General features: G+C 32.1%; 1 protein-coding gene across 1 annotated transcript in view; it reads right to left on the reverse strand.

The window, feature by feature from the left end:
* Positions 1-25,240, reverse strand: part of Tmem161b (transmembrane protein 161B) — a 68,705-nt gene that overhangs the window by 16,505 nt on the left and 26,960 nt on the right. The window contains exons 3-5 of the mRNA XM_048800113.1: positions 20,785-20,868; positions 18,304-18,401; positions 13,425-13,598 (exon numbers count right to left, since the gene is read on the reverse strand). Coding sequence (XP_048656070.1) covers positions 13,425-13,598; positions 18,304-18,401; positions 20,785-20,868 — 356 coding nt within the window. The remainder of the gene's footprint in view (positions 1-13,424; positions 13,599-18,303; positions 18,402-20,784; positions 20,869-25,240) is intronic.

The raw sequence follows: 25,240 nt of genomic DNA on the forward strand, positions 1-25,240 counted from the left end.
TGGAGGATGGGAAAGGCAGCGGAGCACAACAGACACTAGGATGGCAATTTGTAAATCAATGGATGTGTAACTGATGTGATTCTGCAATCTGTGTATGGGGTGAAGGTGGGAGTTCATAACCCACTTGAATCAAAGTGTGGAATATGATATGTCAAGAAATTTGTAATGTTTTGAACAACCCACAATAAAAAATTAAAAAAAAAAAAAAAGATTAACTGAATGGTAACTGAAGTGTTAGGATATGGCTGAAGGAGGTGGAAACTGGGACATGGCACTGGGGTATATATTTGTATTTGGCAAGTGGAGACCCTTTCTCTCTGCTTTCTGATCAACATGTGAGCTGCTTTCCTCTGCTACACTCTTCCACCATGATGTTCTGCCTCGCCTGGAACCCGGAGGAATGGAGCCTGCCTTCTACAGACTAAGACCTCTGAAACCATGAGCCCTCAAATAAACTCTTCCTTCTCTACAATTGTTCTGGTAGGGTCTTTTAATCATAGCAGTGAAAAAGCTGACTAAAACACCTAGTATTTGCCATGTGCCAGGCATTACTAATTAACTCATTTATTCCACACATTAGCCATGCTATTGTCCTTGCTTTACAGACAAAAACAAACAAATACACAAACCAAAAACAACATCATCAAAAACCCCTTTAAAATAAAAATCTGTGGCACAGAGGTTAAGTAAAAACTTCAAAGTCAAAACTAGATTAGAGGCAGTTGGGATTTAAACTAGGCAGTCTGAATCTCATCTGTGCACTTAACAATTGATTATACTGTCTCTACAAACTGTCACAGCACTTAACAATAGTTCAGAACCATGAAGTCTTTTCAAAATAGAACTGCCCTAGACAGAGTAAGCAGCTCAAAAATTCTCAGTATCAGTTTTTTCAAGGTATTGAGCATTAGGTAAGAGGAGGCTAACTTGTTTTTATAAAAAGGGATAAATTTTTAAGTCTTCTAAATCAGTAAAACCAGCAACCTCAGCAAAGTATAATAAGAATTTAAATAAGAATATGCAGCAAACTATAATAAGAGTAATATTTACACTCTAGTTTTTATTTTTCAATGCAGTATTTAGGGATACTTCCATGTGTTATTCCTGCCAAATTCCTTCTAAAATCACTAATATTGTACATATTTGTCAATCCCTCTATTTTAGTTAACAGTTAAACCATGTATAAGCAATAAACACCACAGAAGTTGTCCTGATTCTACGATATTAATCTTAACCTTAATTGATGAATTTATACAAAGTCAATTTCAATTAAAATGATTAACAGAGGTTTAAAAGAAGCACAATTAACTTCCAAGTCGCAAAAAGAATGTGACTTTTAAAAAACTATTCTTCATGGAATCAATGCATACCACCTATTTTTGTCTACATTTCTACCTTAGTTTCTCAGTTTTTGCATTTACATTCTCACCTTAAAGGCAAACGCTGGTAGTCTACAGTTGCAGTAAAAAGATTTCCTAAAGGAAAAAGTTCAGAAGGTTATACATATTGAGGGACTAGGACCCTGATCATAATCCAGGGTCTCTAGCTAGGAGAGATACCTGTACAGGTAAGTCCTGTTCCACCATCAATAAAAAAATCATCCTATTACCCTGCCTAACACATATTTCTGAGGCCCAGGGGGATAGCTCGGTGGTCTAGGATGTGCAAGATCCATGGATCAATCCTGAGCATTACACTTAAAAATAAACAGTTTGTAATAAAAATGCTTCCGATATCCAGATGAGTATGCTAGGAAAAAAAAAAAAGATTAAAAAGTATTTATCCAAACCATGCAAAATCTAAGCTCTTGGAATAGCTTTACTTTATCAAAGTAATAAACATATTATAGTTTAAATTTGCATTATGATTTATTTTAGTAATTTAATAAAGAAAAACTACAAAATTAAGATTTCCCTAAACTAGATTTCTCACTTCTTACAGGAGAAAACAAAGTATGCAGAGAAGAATCTAGTATACAAGTAGTTTTTAAATTATGCAACTTTTAAATCATAGGCTATTTGTGATGAATAAGTGATCTTAGCTACTTAGTAAGAATAGAAGGTTAGGTAATAACATGAAAAAAGTAAAAGCAAATAACACAAAATAAAAGATGTGATTTTAAATAAATAGGACTATTAAAGCTTTCATTCATACAAATAATATATATTTAAAGTGAAGAATGTGAGTAGCAAATTTTTTGAAAAACAAGTTAGCAACAATTTTACAAGTCTAAAGTTTTATTTAACAACATTTAAGACAGAATATAGGAAGCACAAAACACTGTTTAAGAGAGGTGATAAGATTTTAGAATTAGGATACGCACACTTTTCCCTCTACGTTACTCTGAATTCCAAATTCCTTACTTATTTACCTCTTTTCCAAAATAAACAAAACCAGTTTAACTCACAGCATCAAACACTATAGTCCATCTCTTTCTTGGCATTATAAAGAACTTATGTATTGGAAGACAAGAAAAGGGAAATAAGGTTAAAACACAGAATAAAGAAGTCCAAAACCACTACTGAACAGCTTTTGAGATATCACTACGATTATGTGTACTGCCTGAGGGCCTAAGCCCAGGTTTGAAAAAACACTGCTTCATTTTTATTGAAAATGGAAACTAGAATCTCTAAAAAGACAATTTCCAACTCTTCCACTTAAACTGAAAAATAAAATAACACCTTTGGCCAAAAGTGACATCAAATGACCAGAATGACCGAAGATTATATTTACTGTTAAACCCTAGAGTAATTAAATAAATCACAAAATATGTCAACACTGAAGGAAAAGAAAACAAAATAAGAAGCAACCTGACCCAGGCATGAAACATGATCTTGCCCTGATCACTAATCCTTCAACATCACCCCACTCCATAAATGTCTAAAATGTCACAATCCCTGCATCCTCAATTCATATTGGCTAGTTAAATCTTAAACTAAGTATTTATTGAGTTCCATATTAGAACAAAACCTCCCCACAACTCAGTGTAAAATACACATACGGTATTCTGAAATGAAATGCTATGATCTGGCCATATCCATGCTTTCAACTTTTCATTCAATATTCCCCAAACCTCCACTTGTCAGGATAGTGTATTTACCATCTCCAGAATGTAACTGCTACACTGTCTTGGATAATAATTTCTCTCTCATCTGAATGGTCCTCTTCTCTCCCATCTACCTAATCATATAGACTCAACTGAACTCCACACCTTTCAAAGCTTAGCATTATCTCACCAGTCAAGACCAGTCTCTTACTCTTCGGAATTTATTATAGCATTTACTACTAAAATTCACTTGCCATATAATCATATAGTACCTTAAACTGTAGTGTGACCAATTTATAAATAAAGCATTTTCTAGATCTAGAGTGCCTGGCTGAATCCTGGTTCTACTCTTACTATGTGATCTTTCACATGAAAATTTATTAACCTCTCCATGTTTTCATTTCTTCATTAGTAAAATGCAGCCACTATATCCACCACCTGAGAGGGCTAGTTAAAAATTAAAGAGTTCTTTGTAGTTCTCAGCAACAATCTGATGTTTCCTAGATAAATGAATTAAATACTGAACTTCTAATACCAGAGAATATTGGAGTAAAAACAAGGACAGACAGATCAAATAATGATACAAGTCTCAGTTGCATTTAAATCTCTTTAAGTATATAATAGAAGGCCAAACAAAAACTTCCTAAAAAAACTATTGTTAGACTTAGAATATAAATTTGGCTTATTGTTTTTATAAGTCAGGAGAAATAACTAGAGTATGGTGCTCCATTTGAGTTTTTCACTGGTAACTATGGTAACTTTAAGATCATTTAATAGAAAATATCTATACTACCTAAGGCTGTAACAAAGTTTCTTACTGGGCTGTTTAGCAAAGTAAATTAGGTAGCAAAGTAAATTAGGTACACATTTTTGCCTTTTTATGTACAAATATCTGATGTAAATAATAATATGATGATGCCAAAATTAAGCTTTTATACTTACAGACATGTACAACCAAAAAACACTAGTTAAAAACATGGCATTTTATTTATTTATTTATTTATGGTTAAGCAATGAAAATAATAGTGGTCAAGTACCTTCCCTTTGAATGAACTTCTTACTTTTTTCCTCTCACTATTTACAGATTATTGTTTAAAGAATATTCAAGGCTATATATGGAAGACTATGGATGCAAATAGTCATTTTCTTTTAAGAAACTCGGTTTGTTTGTTTTTTCACCAGTTTTACCCCTTATTCTTAGCTGAAAGACCACCAACTTTACATGCTAAATTAGTTTACTTTCTGTTGCAAAATCTCAACCCTTGAAACCAAGAACATTAGAGGAAAGATTTTTTTTTTTCCTGACACAAGGCTGACACTTTTAAAGTTCTAATTTAGTATTAACATACTTTTTGCAGTTGGAAATAGTTCACATTTTATAGATGCCAATGCAATAATTCAAATGGAAAAAAAGATCAAGGGCAGGTAGAGAAACTTACTTAGGAGGAAATATTTTATTTATGATTAAGTTTAAGCTGAAGAGCTTTAAAATGGTGAGCAGGCTTAATATTTAGTTCTAAAACGGCAATTTTTTTTTCTCAGATCTAGAATAACATTTAATAACATTTATCAAGGTACTATTATGATTCAACTTAGTTTATACTCACATCGCTTTAAAGCCTCAATTCTCATTAAGAAAATATACCTCTATACCAAAAAATGCCCAAATCATTCAAAGATATTTATCAATGCTTTTCTGACAAGGAAAATTCAATAAGAAATTCATTGTTGCCAATACACAAATATGATGGGTATTCTCTAATATTTTTTACAAATTTTTGAGTATGTTTTTATAATTGGTAATGTTTCCACTTAGCCAAGAAATTTCATGTAAGTTTTTCAACTCTAAGAAGAAAGATTATATTCTTACTTTTATGAGCATTACCAATAAAAATAAAGTATGATTTTTTTCCTATCAAATGGTTAAGCCTTTCACATTTACTGTTCCTGCAGAAAAGGCAACCAAAATACTTAATACCAGTAACACTTTGCATTCTACACGGCAAAACAACCTAGAAACTGTACCAAAAATCTATTATAGATGTATACTTACAGATACACAATAAAACTAAACAATAAGTACTTGATAGGAACTTATGAATGAGTAAGTAAAATCCTTAAAAAAAATTCTGATCCTAAATTCCAATGTTAAAAATAAATAAAGCATTGATACTCTTTGACTAAAATTATTTTTTCATATTTTCTTAGGTAGGTTCAATTACCAATTCGAAAGAAGAAAAAAAAATGTCATGCTTGTCTAAAATTTCATCCCATAATCACTAACCTCAACCTAACCAGATTATGGGGGGAAAATAGAGATATTTGAAAGCATAAAGCTTTATTTTGAAAACAAAACCAAATATATAAGAATAAAGCCCTATTAATTAAGCTTTTGCATTAAAGTGAAACAAAATAAAAATATCTTTAAAATTTATTTCAGAAGAAAAATTATCACTTTAAGAGAAAAAAGAATTATAAATTAAAAAATAGAAATAAGCTCCTATCGTTTCTATTTAACTCTAAGTTTCTAATCAGAAGTCTGTATAATCTAGAAATCACATAAGATCTCCAAAAGTTTATAAAAGAAACAAACTTTTAGATAACATGCTATGCACAACTTCTCAAGAAAAAATAAGTACCTTAGCTCAGATTCAATAACTTTGACTCTGTCCTTCTTGACATCTTATCCAGTTTACTTCAGGGTTTAGAGTTTCATTTTCCTCATTAATTTAAAGCAGCACATTTTTAGAGAGTAAGAATATAGTAATTTAGAACCTTTATGGAATTTGAAAATGGTGACTAAGTTGTGATAGCTTGCTGCAGTTGTCTATTTTCAACAGCAAAAAAGGTAGCATTTAACTCACACATGCTTAATTTGCAAATTTACATATATAGAACTGAATATTATCAGAAAACCCTACAATTTATTTTAATTTAAATCATTCAGTTTTTATCTTTATGTAAAATTTGTATGTCTGGCATCCAAAGCAAATTAAAAATTTAAACACAGCCATAAAAACATACATAATAGGGTTTTGTACCTTAAAAATCAACCACACTGTAAAATACAAGTGCTGTGGAAATGTGACTAATGATCCAGTTCTTTAGCCAAATATAATAGGACTACTGAGAAGCTTTATCATTCTTTATAGAATAGCTTTCTTCTCAAATTCATGTAATTGACTCATTACTTTCTATGCTACAGTTCATTCCTAAGAAAGTTTCTTAAAAAAAAAAAAAAGATTCACACATTTTAGAGCATTTTTATTTTTAAAAGTTTTATGCCTACCACGGGATCTTTGGCTTTTTGCCATCATCATTTTTACCTTTTTACTCTTTTTTAAAAAATATTGTTTTAGTTGTAGAAGGACACAACGACTTTATTTTAGTTGTGTATTTTATGTGGTGCTGAGAATTGGACCCCGTATCTCATATATGCTAGGCGAACATTCTAGCACTGAGCCACAACCCCAGACCCCTTTTACTTTTCATTTATTCATAAATGAAACATGCTTCATACTCATAAAACTGGAAGATATTTTTCCAGTGACTCTTGTCACCTCATGGGCCATCAGACAGGAAAGACAATTACTAGAACTGTTCCATCCTTACTGCAAGGCTTTCTTCACCCTGTATCTTCCTCCTACCTAGCAACTGGGCATAAATAGATTGGAAATGCACAGGCTTCTTCAAAAAAGGTTCTTAGAATTACAAATGAGAATGAAGAGAACTAGACTTAGTTTGGATTTAGGAGTGAGAGTGAAAATGTGATAGCTGAGATGAACGTACAACTCAAGTTGAAGCACAAAGTAGAGCTGATCATGAGAGATGATGCAGTTTTAGGTTCCAGGATTCAGGGGTTAGAGTCACACATTAAAAAAGTCAATTCTCATTTTTTAGAACCTTCAAGATTCTATAGAAATTATCACTGCTGTCCTACATAAGTATGTAAAATAAAACCGAAGGGAAAAAACAAAATGACCATGGATATAAAGCAATTTTCTTCCCAACTTTTGAATGAATTGATAAATTTTATGTGACTGACCTGGGTACCACCTTCACAAAAGATAATTCATCAGTAACAACTGCAGAGAATTTCTGAATCAATTGAAGAATGTGTGACTTTGGAATTCAGTATAGCTATTATTCTATGTCATCAATGGCAACATGTGTTAGACTAATAAGTAGACACATAAAATAAAAAAAACCAAGAGAAGCCACTCAGAGGTCACTTCTTCTGGATTTAGTTCATAGGGTGAAAACAAGATGACTAAGATAAAAGAGATTATAAACAGACCCCTCTTTGGTGTTAATATGGATAACTGGCACTTAATTTTGGTCTTTTCTATGCTGTAAAAGGGAGCAGGTTGTTTTCTCACATGCTACAGGTTTGAATGGAAAATCACATACCTACACATATACAGAATTCTACTTCCTTCTTCTTCCCTACCCATTCTGTGGAGATTTAAAGTTGGCAGAAAATAGCTTGAACTATAAGCTCTTCAGCACTTTCTTTCCCTTCTGGGATGAGTCACCAAGCTAAGAGACTCCAGCAGGGATGAGACTGTTTGGCACTTTTTGTGAGTGCAGTACTTAAAACTTAGCAGAGTCAGTTCAGGGCTGAAGACTGTTTAAGGACATTTGCTCTCACACTATTGGGCATTACTGAATGAAACAGAAAGCTGAAATTTATTCACAGAAACAATATGAATAGCTATTTACAAGTATATTTTAAAAAATTTGGTTAGGTAAGTATTAGGACTATATCTCACTAAAATTAAATTGCATATAAAAATATATATTTCGGGATATGTATAAACAATGAAGGCAATCAAGAAAAGGATATTCCATAATAAATAACATTTCAAAGAACATGAGAGCTCAAAGTATGAAAAAAGTAAGATTAGTCAGCTATGCTAATTATTAAACTGAAATGTTTTAGTGGGTTTTATATGACTTGATATGAAAAATGAGTACTCTGATTGAGTGGTATTATCACATTTTTAATGCTACAAAATTAAACAGGAATATTCTAAGTGAACATAATCTTTCAAAATACATATCTGAGGATGTTTCTCAACTGAAAAACATGATCATATTTCTACCTAGTATACTATATACCTGTGAAGATACTGCCTCTCAAGGCTGTGCTCTGGTCCTTCTACTCTACATTATAACTAAATCAATCCAAAAGAGTCAAGAAAGAACGAACACAATGAATTAAAATGTCAAATCATGTCATATATTTAAAATAGTATGTGCTTAAATAGTGTTAACAGTCTCTGGTTGAATATAAAAGACATAAGACACACATTCCTCTGCTTACTCCCAAAATCTGACTGAAGAAACCACATAGGAAAGTAAAAATCCTCAAGAATTAAAAATAAGTGACACAGGAAAAAAAAAAAAAAAAAAGATGTCAATAAAGTTTTAAAAGACAGGAAATGGTTGAAAAAGCAACAACTAATTTAGGTTTCAGCATTTTCTGGTATACTGGGTCTGCAAAGAGAGGAACCCATTAAGAAAGAAAGCAAATTCATTCATCAGAGGCCCTAGAAAAGCCAGGAATTAGAGACACCAGGTACTTCCAAATGTAGAGTTGTAGAGTGTTTGAAAACAGGAAGATTGTTTGAAAGCCTGTATTCATAGTAATTAAGACTTTCCAGATTTTCTGTCTTGCCTAATCACATAAATTACATGGTTGCTCTTCACCAACTCTGGCAGAATGTGTAAGGATTACTTTTTGAAGATAGTAAATCAGAGAAGATTGGCTTGGGATTACTATGTAAAAGTTAGGCTGACAATGAAGAGCTAGTAAGTTACATACATAGTGAATGTTGAGAAGTTGATCTATCAGTTCCCATAATATTAGTCATTGGTTTTATTTCACAGGTGGGAGAATAGACAAATTCTCTCTGGAGAAAATGAGAGCCCCAAATCTGCAAATACTGACAGTTAGAAATCCCCCCCTCAAGGTCTCCCTTAATCATCCACAAAAAGCTTCATTAATCAATAAACTCCAGCCAGTTGCACAAAACTTTCAATTTTGTAGTGCCTTCTTGAATGAATATCAACAGATATTCAAAGCTCACAGACATCTAAGAACAATCTCCATGATTAAAACAAAAAGGAGGAAAAATGCAATGTAAGGTGTAAATGAGAACTTAAAAAAGATTAATACATTGGAAGTAAAAAGATATTATACATCCACAACATGAGAATGCTATAAAAAGAAAAACACTAAAAAAAAAAAAAAAAAAAAGACTAAAAGACTTAGGGTTGGAATGAAGGAAGGGCCTGAGTTTAGTATCAGTAGCCCCTACCAAAAATAAACAAATTAATTAAATAAAAGACTTAATTTTAATTAATTTTTATTTTTTAAAGTTCACAGTAAACAATTCAACAGCTAGGTAGGTACAAGGACAATACAACTGTAATCCCAGTTTCTGAGGAGGCTGAAAAAGGAGGATCCCAAGTTTGAGGCAAGCCTGGGAAATTAAATTCAGCAAGACCCTGTCTAAAAAATAAATAAATAAATAAAAAGGCTGGGAATATAGTTCAGTGAGACAGCACTTGCCTAGGCTATGCAAGGCCCTGGGTTCAATCCACAGTACCTTAAAAAAACAAAAAAAATCAAAATCAACAGAGGGATTGAATTATAAAAGTATAAGAAAATAACTGAGAAAATATAAAATAAAGATAAAAATTAAAGATCCATTCAAATAAGATAAATAACTTACTAATAAGAATTCCTGAAGAAAGACAGAAAGCAGGATCTTACAAACAATAAAAATTATATAGCAGGGCTAGGATTGTGGCTCAGTGGCAGAGTACTCGTCTAGCATGTGTTGTGAGGCACTGGGTTCAATCCTCAGCACCAAATAAAAATAAATAAAGGTATTGTGTCCATCTACAATTAAAAAAAATTTCTTTTTTTAAATCACATGATAAAGGAAACAATCAAGGGGTTGGGGTTGTGACTCAGTGGTAGAGCTCTCCTAGCACGTGCGGGGCACTGGATTGGATCCTCAGTACCACATAAAAATAAAAATAAAATAAAAAACACAGGTATTGTGTCTAACTACAACTAAAACAAAATATTAAAAAAAAAAAAAACAATAATGTGAGGAGTGAGCCCTCAGAGTGGGAGAATATCTTTACTACATGCATATCACAGCACTAATTTCTAGGATATATAAAGAACTCAAAAAATTCAACTCCAAAAGAATAAATAAGCCAATCAATAAATTGGCTAAGGAAATGAACAGAAGATGATATACAATCAATCAACAAATATATGAAAATATTTTCAACTTCACTAATAATTACAGAAGTGCAAATCAAAAATACTCTAAGAGTCCATCTCACTCCAATCAGAATGGCAATTATCAAGAATACAAGCATGGGCTGGGGACGTGGCTCAAGCGGTAGCGTACTGCCTGGCATGCGTGCAGCCTGGGTTCGATCCTCAGCACCACATACAAATAAAGATGTTGTGTCTGCCGAAAACTAAAAGATAAATATTACAATTCTCTCTCTCTCTTAAAAAAAAAAAAAAGAATACAAGCAACAGTAAGTGTTGACAAGATGTGGGGAAAAAGGTACACTCATGCATTGCTGGTGGGAATGCAAATTGGTGCAATCACTCTGGAAAGCAGTATGGAGATTCCTCAAAAAACTTGGAATGGAACCACCATTTGACCTAGCTGTCCCACACCTCAGTATATACCCAAAGGACTTAAAAATCAGCATACTATAGTGACATAGCTACTTCAATGTTTATAGCAGCTCAATTCACAATAGATAAACTGTGGAATCAACCTAGATGACCTTCAATAGATGAAGGGATAAAGAAACTCTGGTATATACACACAATGAAATATTACTCAGCTTTAAAAGAGAATAAAATTATGACTTTTGCAGATAAATGAATGGAGCTGGAGAATATCATGCTGTAGTAAGTCAATCCCCCCAAAAACAAATGCTGAATGTTCTCCCTGATAAGTGGATGCTGTTCCATAATGGGCAGCGGGGGTAGGAGTGGGGGTGGGGGTGAGAATGGAGGAACTTTGATTGGGCAAAGGGAAGGGAGGGGACATGGGGGTAGAAAGATGGTGGAATGACATGGACATCATTACCCTAGGTACATGTATGACTGATTGCATGTATGGTGCAATTGTACATCATATACTACCAAAGAACTGAAAAGCTGTGCTCTATTTGTATACAGTAAACTGAAATGCATTCTGCTGTCATGTATAATCAACTAGAACAAATAAAAAAAATCACATGATAAAAATATCAGAGCAAGCATAACATTTACTTTTAGTCTGTTCTTAAACCGCACCAAAATGACAAGAAATTTGTTTTCAAGTACTTAAAAAACAGTAAAATGTGGATACTAGAAAGCAAACAGGTAGTAGTAAATGACTTAAACACAATGAGGAACCTGAGTCAAAAAGTTAAGGGAAGTTTCTGATCTTATTGCAGAACTCCCAGAAAGGTGAAGGAACTGATGTGATGTTTGTAATTCTCTGTACTGGGGTGAAAGTGCCAGTTGTTGAATGTGTGTGTTGGGGGTAACAGTAGGTATTAAAAATAAGTACCACTGGGCTCAGTGGTGAAGTGCTTGACTAACACGTACAGGGCCCTGGGTTCAATCCCCAGTACTAAGGCAGCAAAAGTACCTTAAAAAGTAACCAGTTTAATCCACCTCTATTATCTGAAACAAGTCTGAAGACTAAGGAAAGGTAAACAACTTATTTCACCATACACTCACAGTTTCTATTCTACTTTTTGTCTCGTAGTTAAATATAGAACTATAAGCATAGGTCAATTAAAGTTCTCTGAAAAAAGCCTTCAACAAGAAAGACAATAACCAAATTAAATAAACAAAAGTAAATTAGAGTAGAAAAATATTTGGTAGGAAGAAAACTTTACCAGAATCTATCACTATCATAAACAAACACAAGAAGATAATATAATCATAAAATGAGAAGGGTTTCGTAAAGGAGGTAGAGAAATTAAACTAAGCTTAAAATTTAAAATTATGTCAGAAATTCAAAATGAATATAAGAATTCAGGTTAAGAAAATCTCCCAGAAAATAAAAAAATATAAAAATATTACACACACATGTATGTGTATATATACACATATGTATGTGTACACACATTCATATACACACATACAAACATACACATGCATACATACATCCATGGGAAATATGATGACAGCCTTAGAATACCAGTCTTAGAGGGATAATATCTAAACAATAAGCATTCTAACAAGATAAAAAAATAATAATAATAAAGAAGAAATCACCAACAATTCAAGACAATTTTCCAGAACTCAAGAGCCCGAGTTTCCAAATAGCTAAACTCCTAGCATAAGGATGAAAACAGACATTCAGTATGGCACAAAATTATCTCTTAACAGTCAAAGATATGAATTTCTAGACCTAAAGGGAAAATCCATAACTTAACATAATTAATGATAAAACTTCAAAATACCAAAAGCATAAAGAGAAAAAGTTCAGGAAGAGTACATAGTGGGAAAGAGAAAGTAAACAAGAAGAGCAAGAGAACATCCAATTTCTCACAAATTCAAAAACATCTGAGAAAAAATTATTTCCTTCCTTGCATTTTCTACTGAGCCAACTATCAGTCAAGTATAAGAAAAATAATTTCAGGCATACAACACTTCAAAAACAACTTACCACTTTTTCTAAGGATAGTATAAGAATGGCCTCTGCCAAAACTAAGGAAGAGGCAAGCATGGGATTCAGAAAGGGTACAGGAATTCTTAGGAAGACCCTGAAATGAAGTCTCAGTTGACCTATAAGTAGAGAACTTATATTCAATGGGAGGCTGAGGCAGGAGAATTCCAAGTTCGAGGGCAGCCTCAGCAAATTAGCAAAACCCTATCTCAAAATTTTTTTCCAATGAAGTATTCAAGGAAGGTAATAGTATACCAGAATGCTTAGCTATAAAAATAACATAGTAAAAAATTGATAAGAAATTTAATAAATGCCTGGGAAGAATGGAAGAAAGGAGAAAGGTAAGCTAATATCTAAAATTAAAATAGTACCAATACCATATAATAGTTAAAACATCTGGAAGAAAATCCCCCCCCCCAAAAAAAAAAAAGCTGTTTCTGTAAAATTAGACTTTGATAAGCAAGGAATCAATGAACTGGCATCTTTCCTCATATTTAACTTTCTAAAACTATTTACCTCTATTTCTCTGAAATTTTTTCAATTACATGAAGAATTCAACAAAGGAAAGTCCTCTAATCTGCAATTTCTTTTTTTTTTTTTTTAAATAAGACACAGGATCTAATGATATTAACTGCAAAAGAAGTTTATAAATTAATATTAATGATGTTTTGAAGGATACATTGCAAAAGATAAAACCAGCAGGCACCATACTAAGCTGATATTCATTTCCTGTGTAGGCTTCATAAAACTGTAGTAGACTTCAGTTACTAGATACACAACTGTAGCAGCCACTGTGAAATCCACCAACCACTGGTATTCTGGAAAGTAATGCAATGCTGAAAAATAAAGGTTAAAAAAGATTTTCATTTAAAATTACATAGATTATGAGAATTTATCCATAATTAAAGTATGACTATTTATTGATTTGCAACATAAGTTTTGCAAACATAGGAATATAAAAATGGAAACAGACTCAAAATGTTAGCATCCAAAGTTAAAATATAATAGCTTGGAAATTAAATAATTGGAATAAACCTAAAATGATTATCAAAATTACCTCAATTGTCATTAAAATATGATTACAAATGTGTTGGCATTTTCTTAGCTGAAATAACTATTTTTTTTCAGGTATCATAAGTCAAAAATTTTTTTTGAGGATATAGATAATATCTTAAATTCAATGAATAAAACTGGGTGTAGTATATAAAGATTTACATGTATGTTCACTTTTGTAATGTAAGAGTTACAATTTTTACGATGATTAATTGCACTAATGAAGGACTAGTAATTGTTGCTACTGCAAATTAAAATAAACTGAAATGTTTGTTGATTTTATAAAAAACCATATCCCTCAACAATTTCATTCTTCAAAGCTTATTGTTAAAATTAACATTCTATAAAAGTAAATATAATTCTGTTGCTTTGCATCTAACTTAATTTAAACCTTTTATAAGGAAGTTTGTTTGCTTATTTTATTCTGGTTTACTTTCATCAGAGTATACTTCAAAATACCAACATTATTTTTTAAAAGGCCTCCTAAAATGTGGAAGTAAATCACATATATAAACATCAATTAATGTGTTTTTACTGGCACATAATAAAATAATCAACTTTATTTTGGAACAAACTTCTTGGTTGCAAAATGTAATCTAATTATACATAAAGATACAATGTCCTTACAGGAAAAATATTTTAAAAATAAAATACCACTCAAAGTGAGAGTTCTTAAAAGTATCAAAACAAACTAACCAAAACTAATATCATTTCTAAGTGATGATAGTAAATTTAAAAAATCCCAAGTCCTTTTACAAATCAGCAAATTTGTTATTTGTTATTTTAACACTCTCAATTTGCTTCAAGTTATTTAAACTGCTTTAGGATTTCTGTTTTGACTGATCTTGGTTTTGAACATTAGACTTCAAGATTTATCCTAAATGGTTGTTAGGATTCCTCCCTCAATTGCTCCCCACCGCCCCCGCCCCCAGTGAGTTAAAAAAAGAAATTACCAACATTCAGCCTTTTGAATAACTTTCTGAAAGGAGGACAGTAAAGTGAATGAAAAGATAAACAAATGTCTGTTGTTCAAAAAGTTTTCTAATTCTCCATGCCTGCTCACAAGCACACAGGCTTCTTCCATGGAACTCACTCATAGCAAACAGCCAGGTGACATTCACAAGTTCTAATGTTCTTTAAGGTTCTTATAATAGACAACTAGTACAAACTGAGATGGGCTTTCAAAATAGTTACTGAGATATTGATAACACATTCAACCGAAGTACAAGTTACATACATTTTTGGCTATATATTTAACCCAAGTGTTACAATTATATTCTTTTTGTACTCAATAATCCAATTACATATTTGCCTTTTAATATTGGAATCAAAAGTTCAGACAGAAAAACCCCATTTTTACTTAAATATACATATGCAGCATACATTCACAAATGATTACATAAATGTAAATCTAAAAAAAATCTCCCTTCTATTCTAGTTAATTAGAATATTTTTTCTATTGTGTTATCATTTATTAATCATAACCAAGAACTTCAAGTTGATACTTATACTATTTTCACAAGACAGACAGCAACAGAAATTATCTTCATTTTGCAGACTGGGAAACTGAAGCAAAAACTATATCATGAGCAAAAACTGCTATCATTCTGCCCAAGACTTTGAGGCATATAAGTAGTAGAGATGAGACCACAATACAGTTTTTCCTTTCTTAATTAACATTGTTTTCTTCTATGTTAAATATCTTCAACAGAATTTTTACATATAGGTAACATTAAGTGAATAATACATTTACTTCACAGAAAACAGTCTATATATAATAATCTATATATAATAAAACCAATTTTTACCCACCTTGCTACATGTTAAAGATCTAATTTTTTCCCATTAAAGTCCTAATTTGTAATTCCCAAAACACAATGTGCAAAAGGAAGTTTTCTTTTCACCATAGTAATATTTCTTTTAAAGTAATGAATTTTCTATTTAATGTATCAATATTAATAATATTAACAAACACATCAATAATACATTGTTTCATGAATTATGCTATAAAGTTAACTGGTAAACAAGAACTACCCTCAGAAAACATATACATCTGTTCATTTCTTCTCAGTTTAACCTGTGATAAACAGCTTCCATAGGTAAGTTTTCCTGGCACGCAGATTTCAACAGTCTGTCTATAGGACCTCTTTTCTTTTAGCACATCTTCCAGACGATTATTCATGCTTTGTAGTGCATGACACTTCTGAGACAAATGGAAAAGATGAACAACATCTGCTGTCTTTTTCTAGTTTCAGAAGTTCAATTTCCAGGCTTGACTAACAGATTTCAGCTCGAATATCTGTGATCTGTTGTAGTCTGGAGAATTTCTCAAAGCAATGACAATTTTCATGGATGTTTAACATCTCTTCAGTGACCAACTCTGAAGCCACAAAGTGGCCCAACAGTAGCTCTGGAGTTTGGCATGGAAGCCAGGTCCCAAAGGTTGGCAGCAACCATGGCTACTAATTGGCCTCCTAATTAGAATACTCTTGATATTAAATGATCAGTTGTTGAGCAGGATCATTTGCAACTAGTTCTCAAAACTCAAATACTGAACATGTTATGTGTTGTAGTCACATTATCTCGATTTCAATTGTTAAAGTTCATTATAATAGCCTACATTTGTGTGCTCTATTACATGCAGTATATAACCCTGCCTATAAATTTTTTAATTCTTGTCCTAATGAGCCTACACACACACACACACACACACAGAATTACTTACCTCACAGAACTGTGAGGATGAGTTGATAAAAGTATTCAAAGTGCTTGATGTTCAAAAACTTAAAGATATTACTGAAGTTCAGTAGCAAATAATTATTCAATAAATAGTAGCTATTAGTAAAAATGATAAAAATTATACTAGCAATCAGGGAGAATATATTTATATTCTTGTATTTTTACATATCTATTTTTACATAATTTTACATAATACATTTTACATAATATCCTAGATATTACATATCTAGGATTGCAAGTTCAAAGCCAGCCTCAGCAACTTAGCAAGGTGCTAAGTAACTTAGTAAGACACTGTCTCAAAATAAAAACTAAAAAATAAAAAAGGCTGGGGTGTGGCTCAGTGGTTAAGAGCCCAGGGTTCAATCACCAGTATCAAAAAAAGAAAAAATTAAAATGTTTTAAATATTTTTATATGGAAAAAGAAAAAGAGGGGCTGGAGTTGTAGCTGAGTGGTTGAGTGCTTGCCCTGCATGTGTGAGACACTGGGTTTGATCCTCAGCACCACATAAAAAAATAAATAAATAAAACAAAGATATTGTGTCCACTTGTAACTAAAAAAAAAAAAAAAAAAAAAAAAAGAAAAAGAGCATAGCAGATAACAGGTCTTAAAAGTCTAAATGATACTAGATAATTGATTTATATTGTTCTTCATTAACATTTTTGGGTTCCAGAACAGTTTATTTTCCATACACATAATTTATATAGGTGTAATACTCAACTTTCAAATATTTTGAAGGTACTTCAGATCACTAAAAAATTCTATATGAAAACTAGATAAATTTGTTATGCGTTTTTGAAGATGGTGTGATTTAACTCAGAATTGCATGATACTTTATACATGATTTTAATAAATAGTTGAGGTTTGAAAGCCAGTGCTTTTTTTTGCAGGGGAGGTTTACATGTTTGTGTGATACTGGGGACTGAATCCAAGGGTGCTTGTTCTACCACTGAGCTACATCTCCAGACCTTTTATTTATTTATTTTAAATATGAAATAAGGTCTTGCTTAAATTGTCCAGGATGGCCTCAAACTTGGTGATCCTTCTACATCAGCTTCCCAAGTATCTGATATTACAAGTGCGTGCCACCGCACCCTGAGAAAACTAGTTTTAAAAAATAATATCACCTTTCTCTTCTAGATTCAAATAATTTCTTATAAATTTTATTTTAAACTTTTATAGTCAATATACAATTACAGAAAAGTAAATGACTTACTCAGATATTCAATGTATCTATGAATCTTGTATAAGTAAAATTTCCTAATTCTTATTCCATTTATTGTTCTAAAACCACTTTTGTTTCTACTAAATGTCAGAATAAAACTGAATTATTGAAAATATAGTTAATTCAATACAAATATACTTTGCAAGTCACATTATGTAAGAAGTAGGCAAGTACAGGAAGCAAAGTAAGTTTAGAATTCAAGATTATAAAAACTGTGACCTCAACTTAATAAACAGAGACTATGTGACAAACTTGTGTAAGTTAGCCTCTTTTGAAAAATGATCAAAACATTACTACAAATTTGGTGAACAGAAAAGGAAATTTAAATCAACTGAAGTCACTTGGAGCTTCTAAGTTTTTAAATTGTGCCTCATGTACTGAATGATCAGAAAAGAACGCGTGTATACATACACACACACACACACACACACACACACCAACTAGCCACAACAGATAAAATGAAAGTACTTTCACTACCATAATATAAAACTGAGATTTACAGAACATTTTACCAAAATTCCCTTACCTAAAGTATCCACTTCTGTAACTGACTTTGTTTCTAGATGAAGGTCAATATCCTTTGGAATGGTTAGTGGTTTATTTTCAATGTGACCATTATATTTCCTATAAAAATCAGACAGGTGACACAAAAAACAAGTTACCTACACTATTATGTAAGTGCTTGTATCAAACTAAATACAAATGAGATTTAAAATTTTGCAGTGAAAAAGAGCAAATTTTAAAATATTTCATCAGAATGAAGGTAAGATACTCGAAATTAGTTTTTGAAAGGGGGCTACAAAATGTGAATGTAAATTACCATGTGGATATATATAAATTGGCAGGAAAAGAATTACCTAAATTAGACAGCAACAAAACTGTGGTTTCTAGTTTAGTATTTCACACCCATTTCTTCTATTTTCTCTTTTGTAGTTTTAAAGACCACCTAATATCTCCTTCTTTAGGCACAAGAATAAAAGCAAATGAAGACAAGTATACTTGTCTTTGAATCACACACAAAGAAATATGTCAGAGCTGAAGAAATATTAAAATTAATGTGTTTAAGAAAATCAGAAATATGAAGGCTACCCTGGAACTGTATCTACTAAAAATCACAAATGGAAGAAAATAATGATGTCATGTGCATTCATATCACTCCCAAATTGTTTTTAATTTTAATTTTCACATTATTTTTATTGGTATATTATAATTATACATTAATAGTGGGATTTGTTGTTACATATATGTACACACGCGATATAATAATATAATTTGGTCAATATCATTCCCCAGTATTTCCCCCTTCCTTCCCATCCTTTCTCCCTGTGGTCCCTTTCCTCTAATCTACTGGTCTCCCCTTTATTTCCATGAGCCCTTCATCCCCGCCCTTCTTTCCCTTTTTCCTCTAGTTTCCGTATATGAGAAAAAAACATATGACCCATGTTTTTCCGAGTTTGGCTTATTTTGTTTAACATAATGCTCTGAAGTTCCATCCATTTTCTTTGCAAATAACATATTTCATTCTTCTTTATGGCTGAACGAAAACTCGATTGTATGTATGTATGTGTATATATGTGAATATAAACACATACAAATTATATATATACACATTTATACACACATATGCATATACATACATACATACATATCTCCCATTTATCTATTGACACACACTAAGGCTGGTTCCATAATTTGGCTATTGTGAGTTGTACTATAAACATGGGTACAAAGGTATTACTATAATATGATGACTTTCATTCTTTACGACAAATACCAAGGAGTGGTATAGTAGTGTTATATGGTGGTTCCATTACTAGTCTTTTGAGGCCATATGTAATGTTTAAAGACAGGCAAAATAATAAATTAACTTTTGATAAAATTAATTTCAAACTAGAAATTTTGTATTTATTCTTGGGAATAAATAAAAATATAAACTGGGAGAATCTCAGTAAAAATTATCTCATACAGACAAATCAAACTAGTGCTACTAGGAATAAAGCCTTAAATTATATGAACTTGGGCAGCACATTTAATATCTTTAATCAACAGCTTCCCATTAGTCAAGTATAAATCATTAGGTAATTATCAGAAATTAAGTAGAACTAAGGACTAAGTACAACTATGGAAAGTGTTTTGGAAACTATATTAGAAAAGAATATTCTGTTAAAAAACTTAACTATTGGAATAAAAAAGGAAGGATGATGATTAATATTCTAATGAACTTCAAGGTGTACTTCTAATGGTAAAAGAAAAAGAGGAATAATAGCAAGGTGAGAAAATTTCCAATTACTGCCAAATAATTAACGTTTAAAAATTTTTTTAGTACTTACAAATCTATTAGGCCAGGTAAACATAAATTTTATGATAAATATTTAATGACAATTTAATTTCAGTGACTTTTATAATATATTAGAATTATAATTTTGGAGAAGACCAAGGAAATTAAAGCCTATTCAGAGAGGATAATTAATATGTAGTTGCCATGAAAACTTAACTTTACAGAAAGAAATACAAAGTTTTAAACCTGGAAGAATTCTTCAAAATTACTATGTTCAATCTATTTTATAGATGAAGCTACTGTAGTCCATGCAGTGTGGTTTATTAGTTCTCTGAATAGATTTTAAACACGGACAAAACATTCAAGAGCTAGGAGCTGGAGATATTTTTCAGTGGTAGAGCACTTGCCTAGCACGTGTATCATTAAATGAGTTGTAGAGTGAATGCATAGGTCACTGGTCTCTTTCCCCATCAACCCTCAACTAAAATTTTTTAAATATAACAGTGTTGTTTTTCTCATTTAAACAAAAAAAATACAGTTACACTTTTTTTTAGTAAAATAATTGTTTTCTGCTTATATATTAATTTCCAGTATTAGATTTGTAGATTCTTATCTCAAATTTATCAACTACGTAAGTGTAATCAATGTTCCTTTAATTAAAGCATAAGAATATATTTGCATAAATTTTATTAAATATTTAATGCTTTCAAGCTCTTCAATATAACTTACCTGTCTTTTCTGCTTTTCCCTTTTTGTTGCTTCCCTGCAAGAATTCTTAATTCTTCTTCTGTAGGATGCTGATACCACCTTAAACTAAGGGGGGAAAATCCTTTTAAATAAATCACTTAAAATCACCAAAATTATTCATTTATTCTACAAATATTTACGGAGTTTCCTATTTGTGAAGACTCTGCAGGGAAATATCATGTGAAAACTAATCCAATATAGGTACTACTGCTTAAGCCTTCAGAGGGCTTAGATTCAAATGCACTTACCAAGCACTTACTAGATGCCAGGCCCTGTAACGTATGTATCTATTTCTTATAAGCTACAAGTATTATTAAAAGTAACATACAGTAAACTCTTAGGCCAGTGGGCAAGAATCCATTAATGCTCCACCCATCTTTCACATAAAAGAACATCAGTTTCCTAAAAAAGAGGGTGGTTATCTCTCACAAGGTAGACTTTTCCTTTTCCCTTCCCTTTAATTTCATTTGAGAATTCTCAAATATTATGTATATAAGAATTCGAGAAAACTGTTGTATTCGAAAACCCTTTATTTTTCTGGCTGTAATCTCCTTTAGTATGTGTTCCAACAACAACTGGGCACATTCACCTCTACCACACAGTCAAAATACCCAAACAAATATATTTATCCCCTCCCAAACACCAACCAGTTCCTTATAATTTTGTTCTACCTCCACTGTCATGTATTTAAAAAATAAAATCAATTAATATTTTAAAAAAATTTTGTTCTACCTAGTTGTCCCACTATCTACATTTCACCTAATTTGATATTCAGATTTTATTTTCAATGTATCCATTCCACATTATCATTTCTGTTCCTCAAACCTTAACAATTCTAAACTCCGCCAACTCTATTATAAAAGACTGTGTTCAAACTTTTCCTCAGCATGTCATCCTCTCTAACTCTATCATAAAACTCTTATTAACTGGCCTACCTGCTTTCCTGGATACACTTATCAGATCCACTGGCCTACTTTGTTACTTTTCCATAATGAAAAACTCATGAAATATGCCTGTTTAAATATTTTCCAAAGGCTCTTTACAGGGTAAAAGCAATGAGTAAGGCAACTAAGCAAGGACTCTGACCAAGGTGCTGTAGTTATAAAGAAAGATACACATAGAATTGTTAGATGCTCCAATTTTTTAATCACAAAAATCTAGATTTTTAATACTAAGTATCACAATTTTTACAAATAATTATCAACTGATCTGCCATTCTAAAAACACTACAGAATAGGCAATGTGTATACTGACTGGATATTTGATGATATTCAGGAATTATGGTTAAAAAATTTTGAGCTATGATAATGGGACTGTGATAATTTTTTAAAGCTTAAATATTTCAGAAATATACACTGAAATATTCATGACTAAAATAATAAAATGTGGTGAAATTTGCTACAAATAACATGTTGGGGGAGGGGAGATGAAGGAGAGTAGAAATGAAACAAGTTTGGTCACCAGCTAGTAATTCTGATAACTAGACTATTCTATTTTATGTTTAAAATTTTCCAATAAAACACATATGACAAGGACCAAATGTGTACAGAGTTTGTGACTTCCTGTTTCCATAGCCTTTTATAATCTGACCACAGCCTACTTCTACAGATTCACCTTCAACCATTCCCTACTTGAAAGTAAAATATTCGAACTTGACTAAATGACATTTCATTATTCACAAATTCTTTGATCTCTTGCTTTTGCATATATTCTTCTCTCTGCTTATAAACATCTATGCCCCTTCCTGGCAAACTCCTAATTTGTCTTCTAAGTCAGCCTCCCTATAGTATAATAAAGAATATATGTTCTTGGGGCTGAGGATGTGGCCCAAGCGGTAACGCGCTCGCCTGGCATGCACGGGGCGCTGGGTTCGATCATCAGCACTACATAAAAATAAAATAAAGATGTTGTGTCTACCGAAAACAGAAAAATAAATATTAAAAAAATTCTCTCTCTCCTCTCTCTCTTAAAAAAAAGAATATATGTTCTTTGCCCTCAGATCCTGTCACAAAGCTTCAAAAGTCCTTGGATTATCCTAAGTGAAAAAGGTGTTTTTGTTATGCTGACGAGGTAGCATGCAATAGGTCCCTAAAAAGCTCCAGAATGAGGTCTGGTTACCAGAAACATCTAAACACATTTTGAGAGGGTTGTAGTGATAGAAAGGAAGCTGGACATTGAGTTCAATAATTTAGAAAAACTAATAAATCAGCAATATAAAATCATATCTATAAATAAAATTCCATAAAAACGCTGGATATTGAAGCTCAGAGGAACTTTGTAATTGGTTAACATACAGTTGTGCCCAGAGAGTGACATCTTTTGACTCTGAAGGGAGAGGACATGGAAATTCTATGCTCCTCCCCAGACTGCACCCTACAAACACCTTTTATAATAAAACTGCAGTCATGAGTACACAGTAGTTTCCTGAGTTGTACCAGTCATTCTAGCAAATTAGTGAACCAAGGAGATCATGGCAACCTTTGGATTTGTAGCCAGCCAATCAGAAGTGGCTTGGGTAACCACAGGAACTCAAAGCTGGTGTTTGAAGTAACACAAACACACAAGCAGACTTATGGAGGACTTTTGACTTAACATGTAAAGTATATGCTAACCCTAGTAGTTAAGTGTCAAAAACTGAACTGCATTATTACACCTAGCTGACACCAAATCAGTTAAATTAAAAGTGAAGATTCTAACTGAAAGACTCTCAAAGTGAAGACTGTGACTTGGTTGTTTACTTCAAAGCTAGTATAGTTACTGGCATATAGTAAGTGCTCAAAAAGAATCACTGAACCAAAATAATTTTATTCTCCTCCTAATTTAATAGTTTTAAAGTAAAACATATCCCAACCAAAAAGTCCCTAAATTACAATTAACAGATGAGGAGGCCATTTGTTAGACTCCTGAAATTTCCACTGAAGTCCAGAATTTTAACTTACAGTCGATTCTCGTTATTCGCGGTAGTTATGTTCTATAAAGTCGCCGCGAACATTGAACCATTGTTCCTAGGGGAAATACAGGGTTAGGTTCCTGCGAGCCTCTTGTCACAACATATTCATCAATTGATCAAGACATAACCTTGTTTTATGTGTTTCTGGTAAAGATGCCTTATATAGTATATATTGTTGATTCATTAATATTGAATTCATGGCTAACAGCACTATCCCTCATGTCTGAACAAAGCTTATCTAATCTCTGTAATCACAAGAATAGCATTGTACTGAGTTCTGTGAATATAGCATATTTGTTCCATAAAGCACATCACAGCTTTCTTGTGCCTAGGAATAACTGACAATAAAAGGTTGAGGAACATTTTGAACAATGAAATAACCAACAAAAAGTAAATATTTGAAAAATGAAGCCCCAAATAGACCACTAAAAAAACACCTGTTTACAATATGAGATATGAAACAAGAAGGCAAAGTTGCCTTGTTAGATTCCAACTGGGAACATAGGTTAGGGCCAAATTGTGCACCACTCTATATATCCACGGATGACCAGGAAAACTACATCCAAGTATTAATTTGAGGGTTGCAAATAAATTTTAGCAAGTGGACAAAATTACAAATATGGAATCCACAGGGGGGAAAAAAAAAAGAGGCACACATAAGCAGAAGAAAACTCTATTTACAAAGACTAAAAATAGTTGTTCAGCTTTGGGAACTATAAATTCATAATCTGTGAAAAATTCTTAGTATAGAAAAATTTAGGTTTTGTTTGTTGGTCGGGTTATTTATTTATTTTTACAGTGCTGGGGATTGAACCATCTGTAGCCCAATTTATATTTAGAATGATGAAATATTTTTAAGACCCTTACATTTTGTAAGAACCATTTTCTTTTAAGACATACTCATGCTTCTTTCATCTTATTTTTATAAATCCATTTTTCTAAAATATATTATGCTTGTTATAGTTTTTACAGGATAATTTAGGGTCATCCTCACTACTAACAATTTTTCAAAGGTGAAATATATGGATTTCATATACTTTTAGGACTACTTAGTTCTAATTTGTTTACTTATCTATTCATTCATTCATTCATTCATTAGCCATTTATGGAACACCCACTATGCAGCAGGCACTCTGCTAGGCAATGGAGATATAATCATGCCTAATAATGCCAAAGTCCATGCCTTTTTGATGCTTCTCTTCAATCAGGGCAGAATTTAACTAATTTTAAATAATAAAAATTAATTACAAATTGTAATATCAGTGAAAGAACCAAATAAATGGCAACCAGTAACTTAAAAGGATAAGAAAAATGAAGGGAAGCACACATTCCAGGCATGGAATCGCATGTCCAAAAGCACAGTTGTGATAAGACACAATACTACTGTAACTAAAAAGCCAAAGAGGCAATAGCTTCAGGAAGAAACACAAAAGGGAAGCCAAAGAGATAGGAAAGGAAATAGACCATGCAAAGCCTTATAGGTCACGG

Source organism: Marmota marmota, unplaced genomic scaffold, assembly GCF_001458135.2.
Source record: "Marmota marmota marmota unplaced genomic scaffold, marMar, whole genome shotgun sequence".
Lineage (NCBI taxonomy): Eukaryota > Metazoa > Chordata > Mammalia > Rodentia > Sciuridae > Marmota > Marmota marmota.